General features: G+C 33.6%; 1 protein-coding gene and 1 long non-coding RNA gene across 2 annotated transcripts; both read left to right on the top strand.

Annotated features, from left to right (window-relative positions):
* The first annotated feature begins 260 nt into the window (after positions 1-260).
* Positions 261-27,799, top strand: Pvf2 (PDGF- and VEGF-related factor 2). The gene is made up of 5 exons (XM_068284178.1): positions 261-387; positions 2,968-3,439; positions 16,362-16,488; positions 26,536-27,037; positions 27,107-27,799. Exons 2-5 carry the CDS (start codon positions 3,128-3,130, stop codon positions 27,228-27,230), a joined length of 1,065 nt encoding a protein of 354 aa, XP_068140279.1. The 5' UTR covers positions 261-387; positions 2,968-3,127; the 3' UTR covers positions 27,231-27,799.
* On the top strand, positions 20,633-21,080 carry LOC137572465 (uncharacterized). Its single transcript, XR_011031659.1, has 2 exons — positions 20,633-20,678; positions 20,751-21,080. It is a non-coding gene; the product is annotated as an uncharacterized lncRNA (long non-coding RNA).
* Positions 27,800-27,840: the final 41 nt, after the last annotated feature.

Below are 27,840 nucleotides of genomic sequence, written 5' to 3'. Positions count from 1 at the left end.
TTTTTTAAAGGGATTGCTTCTAGCTTTTTTTTTTTGGCTCAACTCCAACAATTATGGCATCTCTGGTCTCGTCATTGGGGGAGATTGATCTCACGATCGTTTCGTTTGCTCTCCGAGAGCTTTTATTTTGGCTCAGCTGTTTTAGCCGGGCACCGGGTCTGCCTCTGTTGCAGTCGCCGCCTCCGTCGCCGCTGCTACTGCATAGCCGTCGTCGTCGTCGTCGTCAGCGGCAGCGAGTCTTCCATTTCTCAGAGTCTCGACAACAAGCAAGGCGTAAGCATCGCAGCGCGTGTGCCCCAACGTCTAAATAAAATATATACATATAAATATATCAATAATCCAAATGGAATCCATTTGAAAATTGAAATAGAATTTAAAAAGAAAAAGGTTTAAATATTGTTTAATATAATTTAAAGACCCTTTCAGGGGATGTACCATAAAATCAAAAACAAAAAAAGTTAATCAGCAATTAAATAAACATGTGCTAATAAATATATATACTTAAAACAAAGTAATTACTTAATAAAAATACGTGTTCAAATCAAACAACAAAAGTTACTATGATAAGAAATTAGCTAATTGAATTAATTACACTTTAATATCAAACGATTTAAATGTGGAAAAGAAATGTGATTTAATATCAAGTGTGAAAAGAAAACAAAAGATAAATTGTGACAAATATTTGCAAGTCTTTCTATGACTAAAAAGATATAAAAATTTCAATAAAAAAATAATTATAAAGTTTCCCAATAATGGCAATAATAAGAACGAGAAATTAATCACCAGTTTTACACAATGTTCATTTTAGAAAAGTTTTCTCAAGTTTTAGTTTTTCAACAATTTGCTCTGTGTTTGTGTTTTTGAATTTTTTGCTATTTTTTAAGCGACTTTTAAATCGTTGACCAAAACTATATATTAACTAATCAAACGAATATTTTGAGATTTTCAATAGTTATTCTATACCAAATTTTCTACCAGATCTCTTAGGTTCTTCCGCAATTTTTAGTTTTCATACAAAAGCAATTTTTCAATTTTAGTTTAAAATTAATTGGTTACTGCTCGTTTTAATGAAAAATGTCTTTAAAGAAGACTAAATTCATATATAAATTTTAATTATTTTCATGTTTTTCTTATATTTTGAATATGGTTTAGAGTTATGCCAAAAGGTAGTGCAGTTTTCTAACGAGTTACAAGGATTCAACATTATATTCTAAATTTTGCGTTATTTTGAGCACAATTTAAAATATTTGAATTTTTACGAGGCTCTAAATAATGTTTTATAAAAAGATTACCTTGAGTAAATTCTAAAAAAAAATGTGCTTTTCCCTGCTTCCAGGTGTACTAATTATCTTAATAAAGACCTAACACAAATCACATAACACTGAGCACCCTCCCACATTATCTCATTTTATAGCCAGTGAATAGTTTTGGGTAGGTTAGTGAGCAAAAGTGATTTATTAAATTTAGATAAAGAATTTCAGTGCTGGCAAAATGGAACTAACAATTTTGAAGCGTTTTGTTGCCAATTTCATGCACTTGGAAACTTGACCAACTTCATTTTCGTACATTTTTGTTTTTCCCCCATTTTCAGGAATTTTATTTTAGCCCAATTTGTTTGGTTTTGCATGCTTCAATTTCTTCTTTACAATTGTTTAAATTTAATCACTTGATTTTTCATAAGAGAAGTGTACAAAAATTATAAAAAACAATCAAAAGAAAACAAAAGCAATTATCATAAAAGTTATACAAACGATCTCATACATATATGTATGTATTTATGGTGCATAGTATATATTTTATATCCTTTTTTTAATGATCTAGGCATTGCAACTCTTAAAGCCATTCAAAGTCAATGAACTGGCCGCCAATAGCCTTTCATTTTTTAATCTGATATTGTACATATATTTCTACAAATTAAACTAAACGCTAATAAAATTGGCAAAGATACGATGTTCTTATAACAAATCTCTTGCTGCTCCAATTTTGCAAACGATCACGCAATAAACAAAAAAAAAAAACCAAGAGACAACTTTGCATATATGTATATATACATATATACATTCCTGAACTTGATTATTGATCGACAAAAAAGAAGAAAGAAAAAAGAAACTGAAACTTTTTGCTCATATATGTATGTATATCTGCCTAAATATATATATATATTATATATGTACAAAAAGTAGGTATATTTTTAGCATTCTCCGAATTGTTTGGGTAGGCCCAAAATCCGCACCCATTTAGATATCGTAAGCGTGAACACAGCTCTATATATATATGAATATATATATATACATATTTCAAATGTTGGCAGCTGTGTGGCTTTTATTTTATATTTTATTTAATTTTTTTTTTGGTTTTTTTTTTGAAAAGAGCCCCCCCAAAGACAGCAAACAAAATTTAATGCTTCAGTGCTGCTGCTCTGCTGATATTAAATTGAACACATTTTGTATGCTTTTTTTTTGTATACTGAAGGGTATATCAGATTTTAGACATATCTTTGTAAGAAATTACAACCATTTTCATTTTGAACCGCTTTAAACCCTTAGCTAGCAGGCGATTCTCTGCTTTTGTAAGCGTTGCCTTAGTTGTGATTCCCAACTAGTTTTAGCCTTTAAGGTGTGCTCTGGTCATTCCATTCAAAATCCCATTCTTTTCTTTTAATAAATTTATCATTTTTATTTTGATCTACTTAAAATTCATTCCCAAAACATTTCATATAGTCTAATAGTAGAGCATAGAATATTCAGCTTGATCAATTTATGTGGATTTCGGCTCTTTGTTTCATATTTTTTTTTTTTTTTTTTTTTGCAAAATCTGACAAATTTTTGTTTGACTTGTGGATTGAGAAATGAAGCGTGTGCCAGACGAGAGATAAAGAAATAGAAAAAAATGTTCAACAAATATGAAAAATGAATTGAAAATTCTTTAAAAAAAAAAAAATGTATTTCTGTTTATTCAATTCTACAGGAAAAATTCAACCAACAAGTGCCATCAAGAATTTGTGAAAATGTACAACATTTAAAGCATAAAAAAAATAGAAAAAGAATTAACCAAAAAGTGGAAAGGAAAAGTGAGAAAAAAAAAATCAAATATTTTTGTGAAACTGATTTATTATTAAACCAACAAAATGTGTAATAACAAAAAAATTATTGTCAAGACATTCCTAATATTGACGGGAATAATATTAATAGTGGATACAGATCAAAGTGTTATACAAGCCATGAAACTTATGAATGACACAGATCTGTCAACAAGTTATGGATCCATGAATCATAAACAGAATATAATCAATGATAATGATGAGGACGATTACGACTATGAAGACGACGATGATGGCTATGAAAATGTTGGCTCTAAATACAAAATATTACCACCAGAAACTTCTCACCAGAGAAGTGTCAGATCGCCCAATGGATACTATTATAAAAATAAAACTGAGGTGAGTTGAAATTTTGATTTGTTAATATTTATGTTAGATGGCTTCATAAAAGTAATAACATGATTCTCCAACTTCTCAGTCAACTCTCGTCTTGTTTATCTCGTCTCGTTTTGTATGTATATAAGTGGCGCATTAGAATCTGAATCTGATTGCGAGAAATGCCTCACCTTGAACCTTGATACCACCTCCAAGAGATGTGAATGAAATGATTTCGAATGACTAACCCTGAGCTGATCTGATTGTAGATAATAATATTAAAAAAGAGGGCGTTGCGTTCAGTGGGGGGAGGGCTCGGGGTGGATTCGAGAGGGGGAAGGGGAATCAGAAGTCATTTATTACGAAACAGCAGCAGCAGGAGCAGACCAATTTGGTTAACAAGCCATCAATTTGTGTTGGTTAAATTGTCCGTGAGATCGGCAAACATCAATTCAAAGGCCTAGCCGAAAGAGTCAGATCAGTTTCACTTTCGGCATGTAATTGGGCCACCGCCGGCTACAAAAAGCAGAGGAACAGACCGACCAGAGCCAAGAGACAAGAGAAGGAGAACGTGAACCTGTCTTTTGTGTGGTCGAAGCACCAACAGCTGTTGCCAGTCACAACAGAAAGCCACGATCATTAACATTATCAGCGGTCACCACGATCTCAAAACAGTAGTCACCCTATATACATACATATTGTATCTGAATGGTTGAGGCAAGTAAACTTTCCGTTATGGTTCAACATTTAATTGGCCTAATTGACTTGACAACTTGTTAAAGTTGGAAAAAGAAGAGAAAGAGAGATGATATGTATGCAAAAAGATAAATCCCTTTTTAATTGATTATTTCAATGATAATTAATGAGTGATTAAAAAAAGAGTAAAAAGTAATCTTTAACGCCATTTTTTAAACTGTTTTCTTACACTATTCTTGCCCATTTGACGCCGAATGACGTGTTCAGATATATTATATATCTATTTTATTAAAAGTGCTAATGCACTAGAGAATATGCTAATTAAAAACGTTTAATTGACCACATAATGAATAAATCTTTGCATTTTATTTATAACTAAACAAATTATTGGCGCTAGTCCTAATAAAAATGCATTTACAATTTCAACACTGTTTAACAAATTGTTAAGTTTAAAAGCTTGGATCCTACATTTGAGACTCAATTTTGACTAGAATTGATTTTCTAATTCTACTGTCAATTACTTCTCATGTAATGCTAATTAAAGCCCTTGATTAGAATTGACTTTGTATTAAAGCATTACCTCAACAGTTAAATTCAACTTCATAACTTTTGATGGCAGTGTAAGTCTGTGAATTGAGCATTTCGAAATGAATATTTTATTGACCCATTGGCCAAGTAATACAATGTTCGATTGGAATGCTAATAATATGTAGACTAGTAACTACATTAATAACGAGAGGCATGACATTGGCATTGGAGGTAAACAAACTGAGTTGAATATCAAGATTCATTTCATTTCATTGCATTTGTTTTTTTTTTTTTGACAATTCTTTAGTCTTTTCTTTGACCGCAAGAGCAAAATATAAAATATGAAATATGCTAAAACGATTTTCATTTTCGTTATGCACATGGAATGCAAAAAATGTGCAAAATAAACAAGAAATAAGAAATATGAATGAAAGGAACAAACGAAGGAAAGGGAAGGGAAGGAAAGGGTGGTGTGGAAAGGAATGAATGTCAGAAGTGCAGTGATTGAAAGCCAGTTGGCCTGAAGCAAAGTGTTGCTACGGGGACGTGGCGAAGGGGGGTCTGCGGATTGAAGGTAGCGTCAACGATATTAAATTCCTGCCTCGAAAAGGTCAGGCAGTCAAAAGGAATCAAGTGCAGGCCAGGCGGGGGGCAGTGAGAGAGTGAGGTCCTCAGGTAGGAGTCCCTGACCAAAACCATAAGCTTTTTATGCCGCCTGAGTGCATCCTCTCACATACCTTTCAGCAGTCCTTTCCCACTCCCCGCCACACGCCTTTGTTGCCATCATAAAGCTTATTAAAGCTGCTGTCGGCCTTATTGCCAGAGTCTGAGTGTCTGTGTGTGTGTGCAACTCGAGTGATAAGCCAGCAAAGTGGAACTTATTGGATGCACAGAGAAGGGAATGAACATTAATCAACCTGTAGAGAATGTCGGCAACTATGTAGCTAATAATCTCGTTTCTGTTTCACATGATTGTGCATTTACTCTATAACTATGAGCCTACAAATTGAAAGCTTTAGCCGATAACAATATTCAATTTGCATTAAAGAAGTTGTAGTTACAATCACCAATCAATCGTTCCCTCGTCTTGGAAAGTTGTTTCTGTTTCTGTTTTTAGGATATTTGGCAGCTTATTTTGAAATTTCATAATTTCCTGCCTGGTTGGGCAATCCGGCATGAAGACCCCACCCCATTCGGCATTTGCATTGGCATCTGCATCTGCCCACACACTCTCTAATGATAAGCTTATAATCTGCTACGACGCAAACAAAAAATTCCTTCCCATCGTTTACACTTTATACTTGAAATTTCATTATGTTTTGTCTCTTCACACTTTATTTTTCCGTCGAATGGGGGGGGTGGAGCATATAGAGATACTTGATTTATTGGCAATATTATAGCATATTTTCGTTTTTAATGACTGGCGAATCGGCTTATGACATAATGCTAGAAATATGATTTATAGCCAAATAAAGACATTTCATATGCGTAAGCCTTATATTTATACATATGTCTAGGGCAAATCTATAAAATTGTATTTCCATTTTTGATCTTTTTATCTTAATGAATGCCCAGACGAATAAGAAACTCGAAAATCAAACGACGAACATAAATCAAGTGCAAGAGCCTTTAAAATGTATGGCCAGGCATTTCCGAAATATTATTTAGCCACCAAAATTAAATTTTTCTTCGCTTTTTTTTTTCAAAATGTTTTTTTTTTTTTTGTGTTTTTTGATTGATCACTGGTCGGACTTGGCAATTAAATTAAACAGACCGCGCCAGCCCCCAAAAGTCACGCAATTAAAAATGTGAGAGGCAATTGTAGATCTAACCGAACACGAAATGCTCTATGAAATGTATGAAAGTGCAACAATTTTTTAAGTTGTTTGCTTTGACCACCTTTTGTGATTGATATGAAATAAATTCTTTGACATATTTGAAATCAATTTGATCAGAATAAAAACTCATAAATTGAAGTCAAAATTGTATACAGCAAAAAGCTGTATTCAGCTTGAAGCGAAGAGTCTGGTTTATAAAACAGAAAGGAATATATCCTTAATTTACATTCCTTTTTTTAAGTTCATGTTCTAAAGATAATTCTTAAACATTTCAAAACAAACAAATTAATTAAAATCACAGGATGATTCTCAAGAGATCGAGGTAATAATTTTAAGTGAAAAACACAATATTTGTTGGTATAGCTTTTACAATTACAAATTTTAAGTACTATTAAAGTATTTGCTATCTATTTCAACAGAACAATAAGAAAATATTGTCAAAGATGATCATGAATTGGGGGTGGAATTACCAATCCGTTTCCGGTCTAAATGGCAGGTCAAGTGGGTGACTTCTTTTCAGACGTCCAAACTGCATGCTGTTTAATTGGTAGTACATTATCATGGGTTTCTAGCCTGGAGAGGTACCGAATGCCATGGCTCCGGATCTCGCACATAATTGACGGGAAGTTAAGGACTCTGGGAATGACTCAGCGACGCACGTAAGGAGGCGCTTCAACGATTTTACATAGAATTTTGTGCTGGAATCGCTACAGAATTATTGAATAAATAATGTGATTCAAATCTCGAAACCACAACTTTTTAACAACTGAACTGAACTTAAGTGCATGAGTATGAATAAAAGGAATTAGGTTATTGGATCACCAATATATTCGAATACCCAATCTTAGTTTAGGGTTTATTAATTAAGTCATTTTCGTCATCTTTTTCTGAGAAAATCCGTTTTTTGGGGGACAAGTCAAGCATTTTGGAGGGGAAATCGTTCTTGTATATCAATTTCGCTGATGGGGAGATAATTTTCTTAATTTCATTCATTCCCTCGTTAATGTGCATTAAGATGACTCAATGAATAAATGAAGAATGAAAATGAATGAACAAACATAATGTTATTTAAAGTTTTTGTTCGCTTTGAATATTCCTTAAGAACTTAAGAAGCATTTAAAGCAATGACAATCCATGATTTCGATTAGAGTATTACTTGAATAAATTCATAGAGATAAAGATGTAAAGTTTTATTCATTTGATGCTATGAATGAATGAAACGAATACTTCACATAAATACAATCAAAATTTCAATTCAATTCAAATGTTACCAGTCGAATTTTTTTAATTCTATTCAATTCAATATATTGCATCTATTTCTTATAATATTGTTACATGGTGAGGATCTTATTTTTCTTTTTTTATGAGGGAAAAACTTTAGTGAAAAACCCCCGTATTTGATTTGATGTCATTCATGAAATTCCTGCTAGATCAAGTTAATATTAAATCCTATTTCAAAGCCATTTGCTAGCACTTTATCTATATAAAATTGATTATGATCTAATTGTAATCATTTGGCATGCTGTAGTCAATATTCTCCACGCGCAATACACTATTTAATCTCAATTTTTTCTTTAAACAAATTGGAAAAAGTCAATCTATGTAGACCACTAGCCCCACAATCTCTGTACACTCCTCTTATGTAATCTTTTTCCTCAATCTCTCAGTGCGTGTGGGCGTTGCAATTAGAAGGAGAAAAAAAACTAAGCAACTGAGCAACTCAATAGAAGGCAGCACACACATCAAGTTCTTGAAGTTCTTCTCCTCAATTCGATGCGGAGGGGCGAAACAACGTTGGCAATCAGTCAATTTGATCGCCTTAAGTTGCAGCTAGCAGTACATTTCCGGCATGTTCGAATGTTGCTGAGCCGAAAATGTTGCAGCAACTTTTCAATTGAGACGCCCTGTCATTGACATTGGCTGCAGCTACTAAATGATAGCTGGGGGCGCAGAGGCTAATGCAGTTGCCTTTTATGGCCCATAGGCGGTGGCGCATTTAGCTTTCTGCTTTCTTCTGGCAGAAGGAAAAGCAAGAGAAAAGAGAAACAAATAAAAATTTTGTCATAATAAACAGAGCAAAAGGCTACTTCACGCGTTTTCCAAGCATTTTCCAGTATTTTGCCCCCTTCGCTCGTTAAAATTAACTTGAAAATGTTTTTAAAAAGTTGCCTCGCCAACACTTTAAACAAACAAATGTATAAAAATTGTAGTTTCAATTAACTTATAAAAAAAAATTCACAAAAAATAAGCAACAAAATGCTTGCAAAAAAGAAATAGAAGGAGAAAAGAAAACGAAATATATCCACATAAATGCAAAAGTGTTGCCTATTTTTTAATTACTTAAGTTTATGGCCAACAAGAGAGAGAGAGAGGGCTAAGAGGTGTGGGGGTCGAGAGGTGGAATGGTGGATGGGGGCAGCAAGAGAAAGAAAGAGCCTCGCCTAATTGGCACTTTTATGTCAAAACGAAAAAAAAAAAAATCAAATGTAAAAAGAAACTAAAACTCATCCACACATTAAGCATACGCCATATGGTCCAGTCAGACGCGCCAGCATGTACATATGAACAGAAGAGGGTCGACAGAAAAATTGTCGAGATAGGCAAGGAAATATTTGGAAAAATTCCGCAACCTATTTTCGTTGAACTTTCTAACATTGCTTAGCACATTTTCTGCCATATATTTCCCTTCATTTTTTTTCTTCGCATTGTTCTCCACAAAGAGTACAAATATTCTTTTGCTTAGCTGGACTTGGCTCGAGTGTTCTTGGCCAGATCGTTTAGTTTTTAAACGCCCCTGGCATAAATGCCCGCATCTCTAAGAGATTCCAGTATGTGCGTATGTTTCTCTGCTCTGTGTACGTACGCTTGTCTGGGCCATGTTTACAATTTCTAAATGAAAATATTGAGGCGAAAAAAAAAGACGAAAAAAACAAAAAAACTGAAAGAAATGTTCCCAAAACACTGCTCTTTTCTATGCTCTTTTAGCTTTTAGCCAAATTGCGAATAGCCAAGCTGCAACATTTGCATTTTCCATTTCGTGGCAAGGCATTCAACACAAATTAGGAAAAACAAACACTGAAACACTGAAAAACCAAGAAAACAACCAAAAAAAAAATCGACATAAACATACGAAAAGCGAAAGTTTATTCATTGCCATCAATTAGGCAAGACATTTATATTTTTGCCCAAAGGCAATTAAATGAAAGAAATTTTATTATAATTCTCATTAGTTTCATTATAAGCAAACATTTTTGTAAACTGTTGTTTACGATTGTTTCTCCAGGATAACATAAATAACATTTAGCAAATAAAACTTTAATTAGTTTATCATTTATAGATGAAATATCTCATCGCAGGATATCTGAAATTATATAATATTCAAATAAAATTTATTTAATATAAGTATCCTTTCATTTAATGCATTCAGGTTAAGAGCATGGTCTAACTTTCTCGAAAAGATTTTTGCGATTGGTTTATTGAAAAGATATTATAATTGTTAACTTTTTTGAAAATTTCGTTACAAACCAAAGGAATTCCCAGTAATTTACAATGAAGTCTATAATTTTTTTTTAATTTTTACTTAAGAACAGATTTTTTAACCATTTTTTAAGCTAGAGAAGGAAAAAAATGGCTTAAGTATATAATTGATAAACATTTTTTCGTCTTTTTGGTTAAAACATTAAAATAAACATATAAATTTAATATTTTAAAAATATCCCAAGTGTCACAGCATATGGGGATCTTAATCTGGACTTTTAAATAAATTTTTTAAAAAAGAACTACAGAAAAATAGGCACAAATGAAACATGTCTCTTTTATATTATTAACGATTGCAGGCCAATATTTTTTCGATTCAAAAATGTGTTAGTTTTGCCACCAAAACCTTTGCCTACCAGTGACTAGTTTGTTTGCCTAAGGGGACACCTTTATCACAGAGATAAGCAGGGATCATTTTCATGTTCAAGCAAACTGAAATCTCACCTTTAGGTGCGTTGCCCTTATATGCCCATTCAAATTATTCCAGCCCAGAAGTTAAAGCATGATCTGTGAACACTTCATCGAAAGGCTTATATTCTATAGCTTAATTTTCTTTTCTCTTCGTTTTTTCATTATGGCAATTAAAAAATACACGAAAAAACACAATCTGAGATGGTTTCAGTTACACACACACACACATGTGAAAGGGGTAACGGATGCGGTCCAAATGTTAATGGAATTTCGCCTTTGGTCTTTATTTGGCTTAAATAAATATGTCCATAGACGTGGTTTGGGAACGACTGATACATATATGTGTCTTTGAATACCCTTCGACCACGCCCATGGATATCCATGTTCCGGTCTCTCTTTTGTTGTTTGCATTTAGTATGTTTATTTACACAGTTGGCGGTGAATTTGCCACCGTTTTGTCTGCCTTTCGGCTACTATTGATGCAATTTTTCTTCACTACTTGAAATTTTATTATTTCGCTCAGTCACTCATTCAAACAATTTTACAATTGACCAGCAACAGAAATGGCAATATGGAAATTGTTTTGTACTCTTTTCTTTGCGATCATAAAACACTGTGTTTTTGCTTTTGGTTTTTGCTGTTTTTGTTGTTGTGTGTATTTGCATTTTGGCTCATAACTCTTTTGATTGCAAATAAACCTGGTGAAGAGAAGGGTCTGTTGTTCTTATTGTTGTTGTTACCTTTCGGCTCGTAAAATGCCAAAACACACAAGTCACACCCACCCACGCACACACACACACACACGAGCAAAGAGAATACATCCAAGAACTAAAGTCCAGGGGCACATCCTTCAAATGCCCCTCAGGAGCTGCCCCAAAGACTCAAACAACAGGCATATGCAAATGAAGGTTTGTTTTTATTGTTTGCTAGAGGACGAAGGGAGTGTGGGAGGTCAAGGGCGAGGAGTGGGTATTGCGACGAACTGTTTTCGAATACTGTCAACCACCACCACTAAGGCACAACAGACACTTAATGGGTTTTTTCATCTGCTGCTGCTGCTGCTCCTAAGAAGGTGGAGCAGGATGCAGACTACGGTGACAACAAGAGAGGGAGGGTATGTAGAGGAATCCTCCGTCATGGCTGAGCATGCGTAATGAAGCTTAAGTAGAACTGGTTATAATACAACAAAAAAAGAAGAAACACACAAAAAACACAACAACAAAAAGGTAAAGGAAAATAAAACCATTCCAAACACACAAACCTACTCACTTTAAAAGCAACCTGAAAAGGTGTTGCATTTGATGACTTGGTCCGAGGCGGCCGTCGTGTAAAGGTGTAAGCATTTCGCATTGAACTGCCAAACAAATAATAGCAACAACAGCACCAAAAAAAAAAAAGAGCAATCCTCTTAAAGAGAGGATTACCATAAAATCCTAAACTGAAGTGTATACACTTTAAAGAACATTCAGCAAGATTGTAATAGAATTTCTGGGAAAAGGCTTAGAATAGTGGCAAAGGCTGCGACAACAAAAAATCTTACGGGAGGTCCATTAAATGTGGAGTTAAAAAATTCCCCAATTCACGAAGTAAATATATATATATATATATTATTAAAAATACTTTCTTCAATTAGGATATAAAGATGACCATATTTAACCAAGTTTGTCTATTCCCATTTTTCATTGAAAATGAAATGTAAATTCTCAAAGATCAGGATCGATTTCCTTACATAACAGATTTTCGAGGTAATAAACAAATTTTGGTCAAATTGACCATATATGGATTCACTCAATTTAATAATAATACTTTTAATTAACTAAATATATTTACCATTAATTACCATCGTTTTAAGTTTCAGAAATCCTAACATTACTTTGACATAAGATTACTTAAAGAAAATATTTAAATATTTGAATAGACATATGTATGTACATATGTAAGTACTTCCAATATCATTCCTCAGGAAAAGAATTTTATTTATATTTACATTGAAAAAATTCAAAGATCTTTTAGTTGTTGTTTTCACAGTTGTTGGTGTAGAAAAATATGTAATAGTCTGTTCAATGCTGAGCTAGAAAATACTGATATCGAATTTTAGTTCCTAAGTATACAAATTCAATTAATCTAAAATAATAATTGAAAAAAGTTTATTTTTCTCTTTATTTTTTATATTAATCGAGAAATTTTGAAGCAGAATTACTTTGGGAGAATAAGTACCTATTAATTTATAATTTGTTTCTTACAATTTTCCGGCACTAAAACTTTAAAAGATTAATATAAATTTAGATTTGGAGTATTTCAACATTAGTTTTATTTGCAATTCTAAACTTATATAAATTATTCTACTTAATTTTGTTGTAGTTTTAGACAGGAGTCTCTGGCTTTATTTTTATTTCTATTTATTTAGTTTATTTAGTATCTATTTTAAGTTTAAGGTTTCAAATAAGACATAGTGTATATGTTATACAAAAGAGAGTGCTGATCAGAATACTGATGGCTTAATCGAATATCTTTTGGTACTGATAAATGGAAAAAATTTAATATTGAAGCAACATCATTTAGATGGAAATGAAACTCATCGGCTTACATTGAAATTAAAGCATTTGGATTTCCCCACCTTTGCTTTTTGCTGGATTTCTTCAATCACAAATATTACCAGGTGAAAATCCCTGTGCTTACTAAACCCTGACCCCATGCTATACGAAAGCCATGACAACATTTTCTTTCTTTTTTTGTTGAATTTCACTGGCCATTTCACTTAACGGTTTCATTCCTTCCAGAGCCATAGCCATGGCCATATCCTTGTGTCCTTGTGGCCCAGCAAAAATGGCGTCTGATGCCATTTTTCTTACATGCACACTTCATTTATTACCCTCTGAGCAGGAGGAGAGCAATCTTCGCCCACGACCCAGTCCCCGCTCGATCCGCTTCGCCCACCAAAGTTGTCGCATTATGTATCACTTATATGCATGTCGTTAGTTTTCATGACATTCGAGAGTCCAGTGCTGCACGCACTGAGATGGCAGCGGCAGGAGCAGCCTGGAGAATATCCTTTGTTGAAAATCGATATGTGGCATGCAAATTGTAAAAGTTTTCTCTTTTTCTTTTGCACGCCGCTGCTCTTTGAGCTGTAAGTGATAGCTTTTTCAGGTGCTCTCAGGTGTGGCGGCAGCTGCTGCTGTGGCTGGTTGTTCAATTTCCTATGGGTTTTTTTTTTTTTTTTAGGTGTGTCTGTGTGTTAAAAATCTGTTAAATAAATCACAAATTTGTTGCGTAAAACAATGCCAAATATATATATTTGAAACAAGGCCACATTACACTTGGCGGAAGGTCCTTGTCGTTTAGACCTATGAATTATTAGTTAAACGTTGAATATTTATTGAAATTTTTCTCGGTGCAGTCAGCATAAATCAGAATGCATAAATTTAATTCAATTTTTCACACACACACACACACACATTCGAAGCGAAAGAGAGAAAACATAAAAGCGAAACGAGGGTAAACGGAAGAAGGGAAAATCTGTATGTGGCTAAAAAGCGTTAAAAATCTTATTGCATACTGCAAGGCGCATAGAGCGGAAAGTGTTTGGATGTGGATGTGTGTGTGTGTATTTGGCGGGTGAGGATGCCACAAAAATTGCTTTAATATTTATGTAAGCAGCTTATTTCTAGAATTGTTTTAGCATAATCCTTAAGTGCAACAAACAGAAATTGAAGCACAATGGCAAACACTTAGTTTATGGTTGAAGCATTTATGACAATGTGAGATCTAAATCAAGATGAGAATGATATTAAGAGGGTAAAAGCAAACAGTCTGTAATCATTTAAGAAAGACCAACTTTAGGGCACACTGATTATCTTTAAGCACCAACAAGTTTTTAATTCATGTTAAGTCGGATGGATGAGTTAAATGTATCGGCAATCCAATCTTTGCTTTAAAGATTATTTATGATTGCCAATAACTAAAATTTAGTACGAATATTCATCTACTTAGAGGATTTTAACAAATCTTACCTTTTTAACAAGCGGCAAAAGAAAAAGACAAACGTTTTAACCAGTTCACTCGCTCAGATATTCACACATTGACTTGCTCACTCACTCACTTGTTCGTTGATGTTTGTAACACTTTTTAGATGTTTTCAAACAGAAGTGACATCTAGATCCAATCATCTTCTAATCTTATTTTTGTCAACTATGCACTGACCTACATAAACTAATACGTCAATAACTGAGTCAGTGATCAACTGAACAAGTCAAAAAGAATAAAGTATCTACTCTACCTCACTCAAGGAATAAAATGCATATAGTTCTAAATAAGTAAAAAACTATGAATTTTGTCCGAAACATTCTGATTTTATAGACTCGTTCAGCCAACACCTTTAGTTTAAGAATCCTGCATTGTTTCTTTCCAATTTCTATGACTTCATTTAATTTCCAGATAATCCCATTTACCCAAACAACATAGTCAGCTTCATGGAATTATACCAAGAGCTATCTATCTGCTGTTTCTTATGTGGGCCATAGCAACAAATATATATGTTTAAACAAGTACTTACTTTGAATTCAACGACTTTTTTACCAGAACATACTCTTGGCGAATAAATTAATTAATTTAGGACGTAATACAAACAAATGTATTGGCTATTTAGAACACCATTCAAAAATAAACATTGCACCCCTTCTTATATCCACACTTCAATGAATTCACGCCAAATTGTCGGCATAAGTTTTTTGCCATTCCAAATTTCGGCATAACAATTCATCAATTCATATTGTCAGTTGGAGCAACTAAGAAGAATCATTAAAAATTCTGAGGAAAACATGAAATCATGTTGTAGATGATTCAAAAGGAATGTATTCGACATTTTCTTTAAAAATCAATTTTTTAGTCAATCTTCAACGAGTTGCCTATTTTTAATTGTTACGAAGTCATTACCTCCTTTTTTTGCAATGTCAAAAACTCTACTAAAGGCTCATCAGTGTTGTAAGTTACAAAATGCAGTTGTGTTGAGCCAAACGACTCACATCGATGAAATAGTTTGTTGACTATTTTTGACTGATTTTTTAATAAGTTCATTTGGCTCTGTCCCTCAGTTGCTCTCTTGGCAACTCACTTGTTCACTTAGCTCACTTCTTCAACTCTAAGAATCATGGCTCACTTATTCGGTTAACTCACAGTTCTTATACCCTTGTGTAAAAAGAAGAGTAGTGGAAAGTTTGCAGCAATCATACGATCTTTAGTATGAGATAATCCAAACTAGTAAAGTTACAATAACTGTTAAACAAGACTAATTTCAACCAACGAATCGACTGATTCTGACCAAAAAGGAACATGTTTGTAGTCGTTCAATTTCATTCATTTACTTACTAACGACCCAAGACAAGATAATACCAGTGCTTCAGGTGATAAAACAGTCAATTTAAATCTAGAACACTTACTAATTTATTCTTTGAACTAAATCAAAGACTCTGATATCTGACCTGATAAGACCTAATTTAAATTAATCAAACTAATCAGCTTGCAAATTGTTGAACATGTTTTTACTATGGTGTTTTTATGTTTCAGTTCTGGGTAAAAACTATTACAATTTTAATAAACTCTATAAATTGTATTCTTTGGTTATCCAATCGATTATAAATTTTGCCACCGTTTTTGTGTACATTTTATATGCCATTTTTTTTGACCAACACAGGTTACACAATCCTCTTTACACCTTATGTAATATAAAAGAAATATATTTGTTTCTTTCATTTTTATGTGAAAAATGCAATAACAAAAAATTACCTGAATGTGCAAAAAAAAAAAAAGTCAGACAAAAGGGTAGATGAAGGCCAAAAGGTAGATAACATCAGAAAGTGCACCATATGGGAAAATATTTTTAAAATATTCGATTTATTTCTTTTAACTTTTCATCTATCTAATTTGTTTGTTTGCAGGATGACTACCAATCGGATCAGCCTATTGGATTATTGACCAATTTTAAGGAACAACAATTGGGTGTTCCAGCTGAAGTTCAAGCCAAATTAAACTTCATGAGAGAGCTAAAGGAGAGAAATATAAAACGTAAGTACTGACTAATGCAAAGAATACCGATTCATAAGGAATCAGTAGCCATATACATTAAAAGGGGTAACATTTGTGATTGTGATTCCGAGTCCGTTTCTAGTTTGAGTTGTTGTTGTATTTGTTGTTCTGTTTTTCTGGTAATTGTGCTGCAAATAGACCAGACAAGGCGCCTAACGATCATCACGTCTGGCCCATAAAAAATGGTCGGAGGGGTCTTTATATACACAAAAACAAATGTGGGCGAAAAACTTTGCGAATGAAAAGGGAGAAAATGTCTCTCTTTCTTTCTATGTGTAGTTTTGTGTGTGTTTGTGAGTGTGTGTGTTGTTATTTATGGCCATGGAAATGAAAATGACTGCTTTATCCTTTGGCACGTGACTGACTCTTTGACTCTTTGACTCTTTGACTCGATGACTGACTGACTGACTGTCTCTGACTTGATGATAATGATGATGATGAAAACATCAGCTAAATCCACAAAAAAAAACACACATACAAAGCCAAATATATTTTCCAAATTTCTCAGGTTTCAAGAGAAAACTCCATTAAAGTTTAACGAAAAGAGAAACAAATTAGTGATTTTGTTCGTTTGACTACTTTCATTCACCTTTGTGGCAATTAAAAATTCGAAATCGTTGCCTATTTTAACGCCTTACTTTGCATTCTATTTGCAGGAAAGGTATATTCACTTTCTTGGCAGCTTTGAATAGATTTATGAATAAAAACAGAAGCAACCAATGAAATTTACTCACTGACCCATAAATTAGCGGAGCCTTGTAAAGCCTTGTTGAATGAGCCTTCAAATTAGGAGATCTCTTAAAAATTAAAGTGGTTTATAAAAAAATAAATAACACATATACAAGTGTAACATTAACTAAACTTAAACATAAAATTCCAAATTTATAACAATCAAACTTTGACGACAAGTCTCCACGATTTAATATTTAGGCTTTAGAGTCCAATGAAAAATGAATAGGTAGCAAAAAAGTCTATTATATCTCAATTCCCCGTAGGATTCTTGGGATATCTTTTACAACGACGCTTCTGAAAACAGTTTCATTTAAGAAATTGATACCGCTTTCATCCTGACTTCTCAAAGAATTTGCGAATTACTGTTGAATGATTTATGTTTTTTTAAGCGAAAAGTCTTAGCTTTCTGCAAGACTTTCCAGTATCTGATAATGTCAGTTGATGGTAACCAATAAGTAATAGAATTTGGAAATAATATTACGATCATCACATTTCTTATCATGGATATCCTTATGTACTTACATTGTGGAGTCTGCATAAAGGTTGAAAGTTTAGATGTTACATTTAGATCAGTCACAGTGTAAAGACAAATTTCAATCGGATCCGAACCTATGTATATTATTTTGTGGTTGAGTGATAAGTAAAAGCGAAAATCTAGAGCACTCTTTCTCGATACCTCGTTTGTTTCTAATTGACTTTAACAATTTAAGCTTTAATTCCTCAAGCAAAGGTCAAGTACATTTCTTGACCCATGTCTGATCTTGAATCCCTTGAGGAAGTATTTCTAAATGTGAATTACTTGCAGAAACAACTAAAATTTGGATCAGCTACAATTCCATTGTGATTAAAAACTAATTGAAATATGTGAAATACTGTTACTGTATTGGTAGTCGTTTTGGCTTTCTTAAAGAGCATCAACAATTGGGCTTTGCTTGAATACAAGTTTTCAATTGCCTCATCTGCTAACCAAAAATGGCATTTTGCTTGCAGCATGCAAGGCTCGCCGAGATCTTGGCCAATTACTTCATTACAAGGCTGGGAAACATTTCCCTAGGCATTGACAATGAAATGTGAGCTTAACTTGCCTACCACCAACTACATGCATAAGTATTAAACTCGCCACAAAGTCTTCTGATACTTTTCTCTTTCTGACTGGAAAATTGCCATCTTAACAAGCCAAAAAAAAAAAAAAAAACAACAAACAACCGTTAAGCGCGTGTGGACAATGAGCAGCCGCAAATGAAAGTGTGTCACTAAATGGCATGGGAAAATGGTCAATGGATAGTTTATTCGTTGCCAGTTGCTGTTGCCTTCAATGCGTAATGATGCAACAATTTTCTTATCACACATTTTTCTCTTTCTACCTCTCTTGCTTGGGACTTAGACTGGACTTGAGCACTTGGCTTCTTTTATTTTGTTTGTTCTGTGTTTGTTTATTACCCGATATCGAATGTGGCATTGCTTGTTGTTGTTGTTGTTGCTGTTGATGTTGCTGATGTCGTTGTGGCTGCTGTCATTTGACTCATGGGCAATGCACATGCAATTCTGTCTGCCATTGGCATGTCCATGGTTAACCTGGTTAATAAAGAAATATGTAAGATTTAACATAAAGATGCCTAAGACTGGCAACAATTTACAGCATTACCCAAAATCTTTACTTCCATTTAACATCTTTTTTTTTTTTTTTGACTGTTCACAAGAATCTTGTTCGAAGAATTTCAAATATTTATGAAAAGACAGTAGTCCGACAAGGCAGTTGGCTTTAATTTATTGACTTTTGATCATATAAAAGAGTCTTATCAGCGGGACACTTTTTAAACAAGAAAATCAATATCTTTTAATTCAGATGCCGACTCAAAGTCGAGGGAAAAAGCGTTGAGAAAATTGAAAAATAAAATTGCGTTTTCCCCTGAAAATGTGTCTGTTATTGTCGTTTATGCTTTAAGTGCTTTGCTTTTCCTTATCTCAGCGAGTTCTCCACATACGATCAATGAATTGCAGTGTTTATCATATATATATATATATATACTTACTGTTTTATAACCTGATGCTTAAAAAAAGCTTTATAGTTGGTAAATAAACGTTAAATTTTAAAAATAAATTTTTATTATAAACTTTCGCAAAAGCAGGTCATTCTTTTCAATGCTTCAAAAAGTTAATCTCAGTATTTAAATGTGGTTTCGAAATATTCGGTCTGCTATATAATATTACCAACCACCAAACAATCCTACGAAAATGGAGTATCCGATTATTAGATATCAAATTTTTCTGTTTGTCTAGATTTCGACCTTTATGAAGTTAATCAAAACTGGGCTTTAACCAGCTTACGGTAAATAAGTCTTAATAATTTATAAATTTTTAATCATAGGGAGCACAAAAATGTGAGCAGGTTGCCTGTATAAGTATTTCAAGAAATTTTTATGTTTGTCTTTAAAATTATATCACAAACTATGAAAGTTTCTTACTATAAAATGGCTAAAACTGTCAATAGTTTCTTAAAGGCTTAAAGATTTTTCATTTGATATATACAATTGACAAAGGCCACTTTAATATGAAGACAAAACGGCTCCCGAGATGTTTAAAAATATTTGAACCAAGTGCCTAAATTTTTCGTCTTACTCGACCTTTATTCTTACTGCAAAATAATGGTCTTTGACACTTTAAATTGTACAGATATTACAGAAGATTTATCAATTCAATCTCGAAAGTTTTATGAATGTTGCTCTATTTTCCACTTGTGGTTTCGGGTAGCCAACAAGGAAGTTTTCGCGAATTTTCTTATAAAATTTTTTAACTTTCGATATCCAGGAAAGACTTTTTCAAGTTGCCCAATTTCCTCCAATAAGATTTCCCTCATCAAAATCATGAGCTTAATCCGCCACTGCTTTCATCACTATACTTTCTTTGGATAAATGTTGCGTTGCCCCTCCATCGATCCATATTTGGCCAAGACTTCTAAAAGGTCATAACAAAAACTGGCCAACATCTGGGTACTCTCCTCCACTTGTTAATAAATAAGGAACATTCGGGTATGCTCTGTGGCGTAATAACTTCTTAATTCCAATATTTATAACTTTTGCTAAATATTTTATTTAAAATGATCCAACAAATGATTTCATTCTTTATATTTGAACAATTAAAATAAGCGAACTTTAATGGTAAAAAAAAGTATATAAATTAAAACTGAAAGTAAAAACGAATGGTTAGTCTACATGTTAGTTACATTTGTCAAGGGTTAAATGTAATTTCATAAGTAAAGCTAAACGATTTGATTTACTTCATTTGCTTCCTATCATGCTAAACCTGCAAATTTCACAGTTTTATTTCTGTATATAAAGTCTTGGGGTAGTCATTAGTACAAGAAATTAAGATGAAGCTCAACTGGATCCTACTCATAGCTATCGTCTCTCTGTTGAGTTCGGCTCAGGCCAGGGATGGTAAGAAGAAAGGGATGCATTTTGGTTATAAGTATCTCAGCAAGCTGAACTAAAGTAAACTCTTCATATTAGCGGTCTGCGACTTACCACCCACGGATGAAGAAGATTGCGTGCCCTGTGCATGCAAAGGCACCATGACCGTCTGGAGCTATATGAAGGATGAGAATGCTTGCCAATCCTGGGAATATGGCGGTTGCTCTCTCCAAGGCAATAAGTTCGATAACAAAGATTGTTGTGAGAGAGCATGCTTGTCGGATTAATTGGACTGAACCATTATTTATATTTAAATATATTATTCCACCCGAACTTGGGCATGAAAACACCAGAAGCGAAAGTTTTTTTTGCCAAAGTTTAACAGGTTTCTACTTTCAACTACACACAAATAAATAAGATTCTCAGGTGTATAACTGGCTTATCGTCTATCCCATGTCAAAATTTATATCCATTTATTTTCAAAGACTATTCAAGACGGTAATTCCAATCGACTGAAATTAAACATATGACGAATAAATAATCAATCGTTAATAATCAATCGTTGTGGCTAATCACCTAACGTACTTAAAGAAGTAAATTGTTAGTCCAAGCTGATTTTATTATCTGCTAAAATCATTTTTCCTCTTCTTGCATAAGCCAAACAAATTTCATTCAATATGCTTTAAGTCACACTTAATTTTCCGAATATCACACTTGAAATTAAATACAAACGATTAAAGTATATATGCGGAAGATATTGACATTAGAAACTGCCAACCATGGGTTACCTTTGGATCAATTTGATTGTAGTCCTTTACGCTTTCGTACAATGCGGAAGAGTCCCTGATGATTTCGAACCAGACCCTAAGATATTCAATATTATTATCCTTCAATTAAAGTCCCATTCATAGATTGTTATTAGCTCGCTGCTTGTTGCTGCCAACGGATGATCGAAGTGGCACTACTTTTTGTCCAGAAGGAACTTTTTTATATAGTTTCGATACCGATACGAGAACTTGCCGGAATTGGATATTCTATGGCTGCAATATACCGTATGGCAATAAATTCCACAGCTACAATCCTAGAGGACGACTACAACCAAATTGGAAAAAGAAATAAACATTAGTTTCCATCCAACTAATAAACTAATTTGAATTTCAGTTGGAGTTTTCAAAGTTTTACCTGATCTTTACCTCTTTTAAATAAAGAGCTCCATTTGCTCATTTAACATGCCAATTTCGGAGACTTAAGTTTAGAATCCAACAAAAAAGAAAGATAAAGTCAATTTTACAGGCATTTAGCAGTCAGAATTTGACTACTTACGCAAAATTCTTCAAAATCAAATTTATACTTTTCCATGAGTAAAACTAAAACTCATTTCAGATGAATTGAATCATAACAGATTCAACATATAATCAATTTCAACGGGGAAGAAATTTAACCATTTTTTTTAGCATATTTAAAAAAGATTGTCAATATGAATCAGGGTAAAGAAAACAATTCAAACAAAAAATCTAAAAAAGCAAAGTTTTTTCAGCTTTAGCTGGGATAGAGAAAAAAAGGGACAAAATGTCCCTTTTCGAACTCAAAAATTGAACCTCCTTTTACTAAGATAGGACTGAAAACATTAATGTCTAAAAAAAGTGAGTTCTGTCTCTAAAAGGATATCTAGGGATTTCCTGACAATTCCGAACACTCTTTTTTAGTTTTACCCCACGGTCATCTGAAAAAATTTCTGTCTTACAGTGATATCAAATGACTTATACTTTCTGTTTTTGCTGCCAACTGATTTTTGAGATAGAAATTCGTTTTTTCTGCTGTTTTTAGGAGCTAAAGAGTCTAGAGACAGAGTACATTACAAGGATTTGAAATCATTTTTAACCCATGGAGCTTTGGAAAATGTTTTCTTTACAATCACATAAAAACATTAGCATGACAGCTGAACAACTTGAAATTTAAAAAAATTATTAAGTTTTCACTCAAGTTAGTTTTAGGGACGTCGCCCTTTGTAACCGTTTTTTGTGTAACATTTTAATTCAATTTATTCAAAGATAAAGCTCACATCGGTTTTTCTTGGAAATTCAAATTAAAATGTATTGAATAATATGAAGTCATAAAATTGCAGCCCGCAAATTACGCCCTTAGTTAGAATCTCAGTGGTCTCACATTGTTCAATACAGTTTACAGGCTTGTTAACTGGATTTAGATCTGAAAAGATTACACATGTCGATTAAAAATGTACATTTTTAATTATTTTATTATTATTATCGATACACCAACATTTATTTTTCAATATCTTTAGCCGACTTCCCAGAATTAAAGTCTACATTTGTCAAAATTTTAAGTACACTGTGGGACAAACTGTAGTTTGTAGACCTCACCGGATGATTTGTTTCTAAAATATTGAATAGCAAAACGTAATATGGACTTAGCTGGTTTATTTTTATAGCTAGTTGAACCTATTTTTCAGTTTGTTTAATGAGAAAATCAAATTCAAAGTTAAAAAAACAAAACGCTCTAACCAAGTGTTCACCACTGTATATAGGTAGCCAAAAAATTTCGAAATTGTTGGCACTTGAAATGGTCGGCTAGTCGAATCTTTCGACTCTAATCAATAGAAGAAAAATGGTCAACACAATTTAGTGACCTATTTTTTAGAAAATGGTCTACTCTAGTCGAAATTTGAACTAGTCGATTCATTTTTCATTTAGCCAATCATCCTCTTTTGCTTCAATAAATCCATTTGATTGAGTGAATGTTCCTTGACCAAAAAAACATTTTCTGTTATAGTTTTCGAAAATTTACGTTTATACCATTCCATAGAGTAGTTTTGGAAATTTTTTAAATTTGTAACTATTTTCTGTGGGAAAAGTAAGCCACGCCAGCAGCTAATTTGCGACTTCATATCCTTGTTATGGTGTCGCTAATCCCGAATATAAACTCAGTTTTTCTGGATTAACTTAATTGTTATGATATGTTTGATATGTTTTATTTCATGGTTTTTTAAATTTTGAAATATTTTTCCACTTTCACGAACCGAACGAATTAAATTTTCCAAATACCAAACACTTTCACCTATGCAGAGCAACTGTTTCAAAATCTTTAACATTAGAGTATTTTTTTTAAATTATCGCAACGAACAATCTATTAAGTCCAGTGACTGATCTAGCTCATATTTGGGGTTGAGGAAATCATGCATTTTGTTCTTTTATATCGATATTTGACCACCTTCAAAGTTAAAATCTTGATATAGAGAAGGCTAAACGAAATTCTTGAACTGCATTCCGATTTTCAAAGCACACATTTTTTTCTGTCTAAAATCAATTTTGCCAAATGATTTTAAGAAAAATTCTTTCTAAATTGTGATAAGAAAGCTAGGTTTTGAATTCCTGAATGCCAGTTTTCCAAATCTGGCAAGAATTTTTTTCACGTTAAATAAACTTTAACATTTCGGTCACAAGCTGTGTCTAATGACTTTATTGGCTAGTTGAGCATCCAAATTCAAGTGGCCACCATTACCCCAAATTCATGGCCATGGTTAACGTCTGCAATTTGCAATCGTTCCCACTCTCCTCCCTCTTTCTCCCTGGACTGGCTTTGTGGAAGTTCAAAGGCAGCCATCCACAATGTCTGAACAGCTTCTTGTGGTCCAGGAGTTGGCCCCCTTCTCCCACTCCACAATTACCATTGAATTATTCATGTGGCTGCTGCTGCAGTCAGAGGAAAGCAAAGCAAACTCCTGGTCTTCCCATCATCTGGGTTAAGTTGATGATTCAATCATTAAACGTTTTATGAAAATTACATATGAAAAATGCCTTTCATAGTTGCAACCAACTGGGTGGCCCGCTGAGTTTATGGCTCTAAATAAAGGCGGCCCACTGACTAAGTTTATCTAAGAAAGAGACCGGGCAAACAAAATCGCATCCAAAGATGCGTTTTTCTCTTTATTTTATCGCTCAACGATTGCAACGGTAAATGCAAACAAGGCAAAGGCCATAGAGTTGCAATCTGCCGTCAATCAGTAAGAAAAGCACCAAGGAAAAAAAATATCAAAGAACCTAATTTCGACCATGGTGAAGTTTATATGCTCTAACAGTATTTGACTGCTATGAAAGGTTTTTTTATCACGAAAACCGCTTTTGCAGTTGATATTGTAGTTCCATCTTACAAAAACTTGATCAGAATATACATTCTACAAGCATTTTTGTCGAGTTTGGTTTCAAAAACTTAAGCAACAAACCAATTTTACTCGTTTAATCTTTTCAATCATATCGATTGTTCCTAACGCAAATTATATATCTTTAAATGGTTCATTTTGAAACTTTTTTAACTAAAAGGGCCGCCAAGTAATATAATAAGAGATAATATAAGAAGTGAACTTATCATATCTCTTAAAATCGGTATTTACTAAAGCCCCTAGGTGATCCAGTAGTATGTATATATTGGGATTTGGTTCCAGATTCTGGAGCATTAAAGGAACAGACAGTTTTCCGGTTTTGGACCTTCTGAAAAGCTTACTGTTAAAACATAATACTGAAGAGAGCATTTTTTATCAGAATTTCCAAAAGAAAAACCTCTTTTTGAATCCTTGAAATACAACTCATTAAGAAATAAAACAGAAAATAGCTTTCTACTGCACTTCCAGAAAACATTCCCGAACTTGTCCTTAACGTGCATGGTAATAAAAAGTTCAAAAAAAAATCTGCTTTGCCTTCTTCTGCCACTTCTAAACAATTTTTGAATACTCTTTGCAAGGGCATAAAAAGAAGGGAAAAAACGCAAATGATTTTCAGCTGACGCGATAACATCGCCAGTTGGCGACAAAAAACGCCAACAAAACGCATCTGGCGAACAAAAAAATACAGAAGGCAATGGGGAATGAGTATGACTATGCACTCACACACACCCATACACACACAGGTACACTCATATACACATGTGCGCAGAGGCATTGAAAGTGCCATAACGATAATTAAGTTTACTGAACCTGAACTTGGTCAGCAGAAAAACAAACTATAAAAGCAACAACAAAAGAGCAGACGAACAACGCCAACAAAAAGGCAACAAGCTGAATCCTAAATTTATATTCTATGAATACAAATCTCAAGTTTTTAGAGTAGCAAGTAGGATCAAAAATGTCAAATTAAACAATTAACAGTTTGTTGTAGAAGTTATAAAGAATCCTCTTGAGTTCCTAAATGCTTTCAATACATTAAGATTCATCAACATTATCATGTGGGAAATGAATTGGAGAACTACTGGCATTGAAGCTGCGGGTTAGACCAGTCCATAAGCAAGATGTAAGAAGTGATGTTTTCTCAGGCCCTAGATTAATAAGATATCCAATAAATCAACGACCAACAATATCGGATCAAAAGGATTATATTGTTATACTAAGAATTTATCAAAATTGCCAGAAGATTGCCACGTGGAAGATTCACCAGATCGGAGTAACGAGGCTATGAATAAGTTAAAAATTAGTCCAAAATTGACATTTCGGGGTGACACCCAGAGTCGCCTCTTTAAACCATCCAAGCCAAGATTCGCAAAATTTTGCTCTGAAATACGTCGATAAATAATTTTGCTACTTGACAAGCTGGAAGTGCCCCAGATTGGTTATACTTACAATTAGATCCATACTGGCTTTAAGATTGCTTTGCTAGACTACAACTTTTCAACATAGCCTTGGGATTAATGTTCCCAGCAGCCAGGTTCTTTGAACCTGCGAAGAGTGTTTGTTTTTTTCTATTAGATCAGGCCTCCAGATATTTCACTATTAATATTGAACCTTAACACTTAAAGGCACTAAGTAAACTCATGTCGCTTAATAAAATATGTTTTTTTTTATTTTAATCCCTATCTTTATTAATTTATATCTTTGCAGTAAAAGAAATGGCAACCAACAACCAAAACGAAGTCTATAGATTAGCTAATTGCAAAGTTCCAAGCATGCAATTGATCTATCTCAGTCATATGTCCAAAAATTATGAGCCACGAGCTGCCATGCTGCATCGGTGCAGCTCCACGACAGGATGTTGCATTGATCCAACGAAAATATGCGAGGCCAAGACAATTGAAACCGTCGAATTGGCATTTTGGGAGAGCAAATCCAATGTGGAGAGCAAATCTATTCCAATTTTGAAACGATTTGAAAATCATACTGAATGCCATTGTGTGAGCTCTTCGAAACAGCGACGTAAGCGCAATTATATGCCCTGTCAATGTCCTGAATACTTCACCAATTTCGGTACGCAAAATGATTATCAAGTAGATCAGGTTCCAAATTTTGCTTCAACTAGATCGTGTCGTTGCGATTGCCATTTAAGCAATCCAATTTGCCAACGTTTGAAGAATGGGGAGGAAGGTTTCTCCATGTCAGAACGCAAGTAAGTTAATATAAATCTCAAAACTTTGTGGACAACTGGATTTTCATGATGTTTTCAATTACTTTACAGATGTATTTCAAGCAATAAATGCAGTCAACCGATTTGCAACTATGGTGTCTATAATATACAAAAAGGACGCTGTCCCAGTCCCGAGTCAATGCGGCAGCAACGCGGCCACCGAGGTCCTGGCTAAGAACAACAACAAATACACTTCCTGCGCTCTGTGTAGGCATCACTTGCTATTGATGTCCTGATGTGCCTACTCAGTGTGCCGCCATATATCCATATAGCAATCCAGAACTGTGAGGAGTGCTTCAAAAATAATCGGCCTAACCAAAGCAACCAAATAGTTTTCCATTCATAATATGTATTTTCGTTAGGAGAGTGTCTAAATCAAATTACAATAGAGAATATTTTTTATTTTTCGCAGAATCTCCAGCACAAGTTTGATAAACTACTTTAAAAACTTGTATTACAGTCGTTTCGAGCTATGCCGATTAATTTTAAAGTCACTCCAATTATTGCCTAATAAACATAAAACTATTGTAAAATTATTATAAACTAAGCAATCTGTTCCAAAACTGAAACAACAAAAATTATGAACAAGTTTCTCAACATTACAGATTACTTACAGGTTTACTCTATATATAAATAGAATACTATAAACTACATATAAACTCACTTGTGGCATTTCGAATTACATAAACACACACACACACACAAACACACATACATATACACACAAAGAAACACACACACACACATGCAATTTCGAATTATTCATTCGAATTTCAAGTTCCGAA

Source organism: Drosophila tropicalis, unplaced genomic scaffold, assembly GCF_018151085.1.
Source record: "Drosophila tropicalis isolate 14030-0801.00 unplaced genomic scaffold, ASM1815108v1 contig_302, whole genome shotgun sequence".
NCBI classification, from domain to species: Eukaryota; Metazoa; Arthropoda; class Insecta; order Diptera; family Drosophilidae; genus Drosophila; species Drosophila tropicalis.
Note: the sequence above shows the minus strand (reverse complement) of the source record. Positions and strands in the feature narration are given on the sequence as shown.

Excerpts from the sequence above, each read along its gene's own strand:
- Pvf2 (XM_068284178.1), top strand. The coding sequence starts at position 3,128 with ATGTGTAATAACAAAAAAATTATTGTCAAGACATTCCTAATATTGACG. Across the intron at positions 3,440-16,361 it reads ATTATAAAAATAAAACTGAG|GATGACTACCAATCGGATCA; the intron begins GTGAGTTGAAAT and ends GTTTGTTTGCAG. Across the intron at positions 16,489-26,535 it reads AAAGGAGAGAAATATAAAAC|TAAAAGAAATGGCAACCAAC; the intron begins GTAAGTACTGAC and ends ATATCTTTGCAG.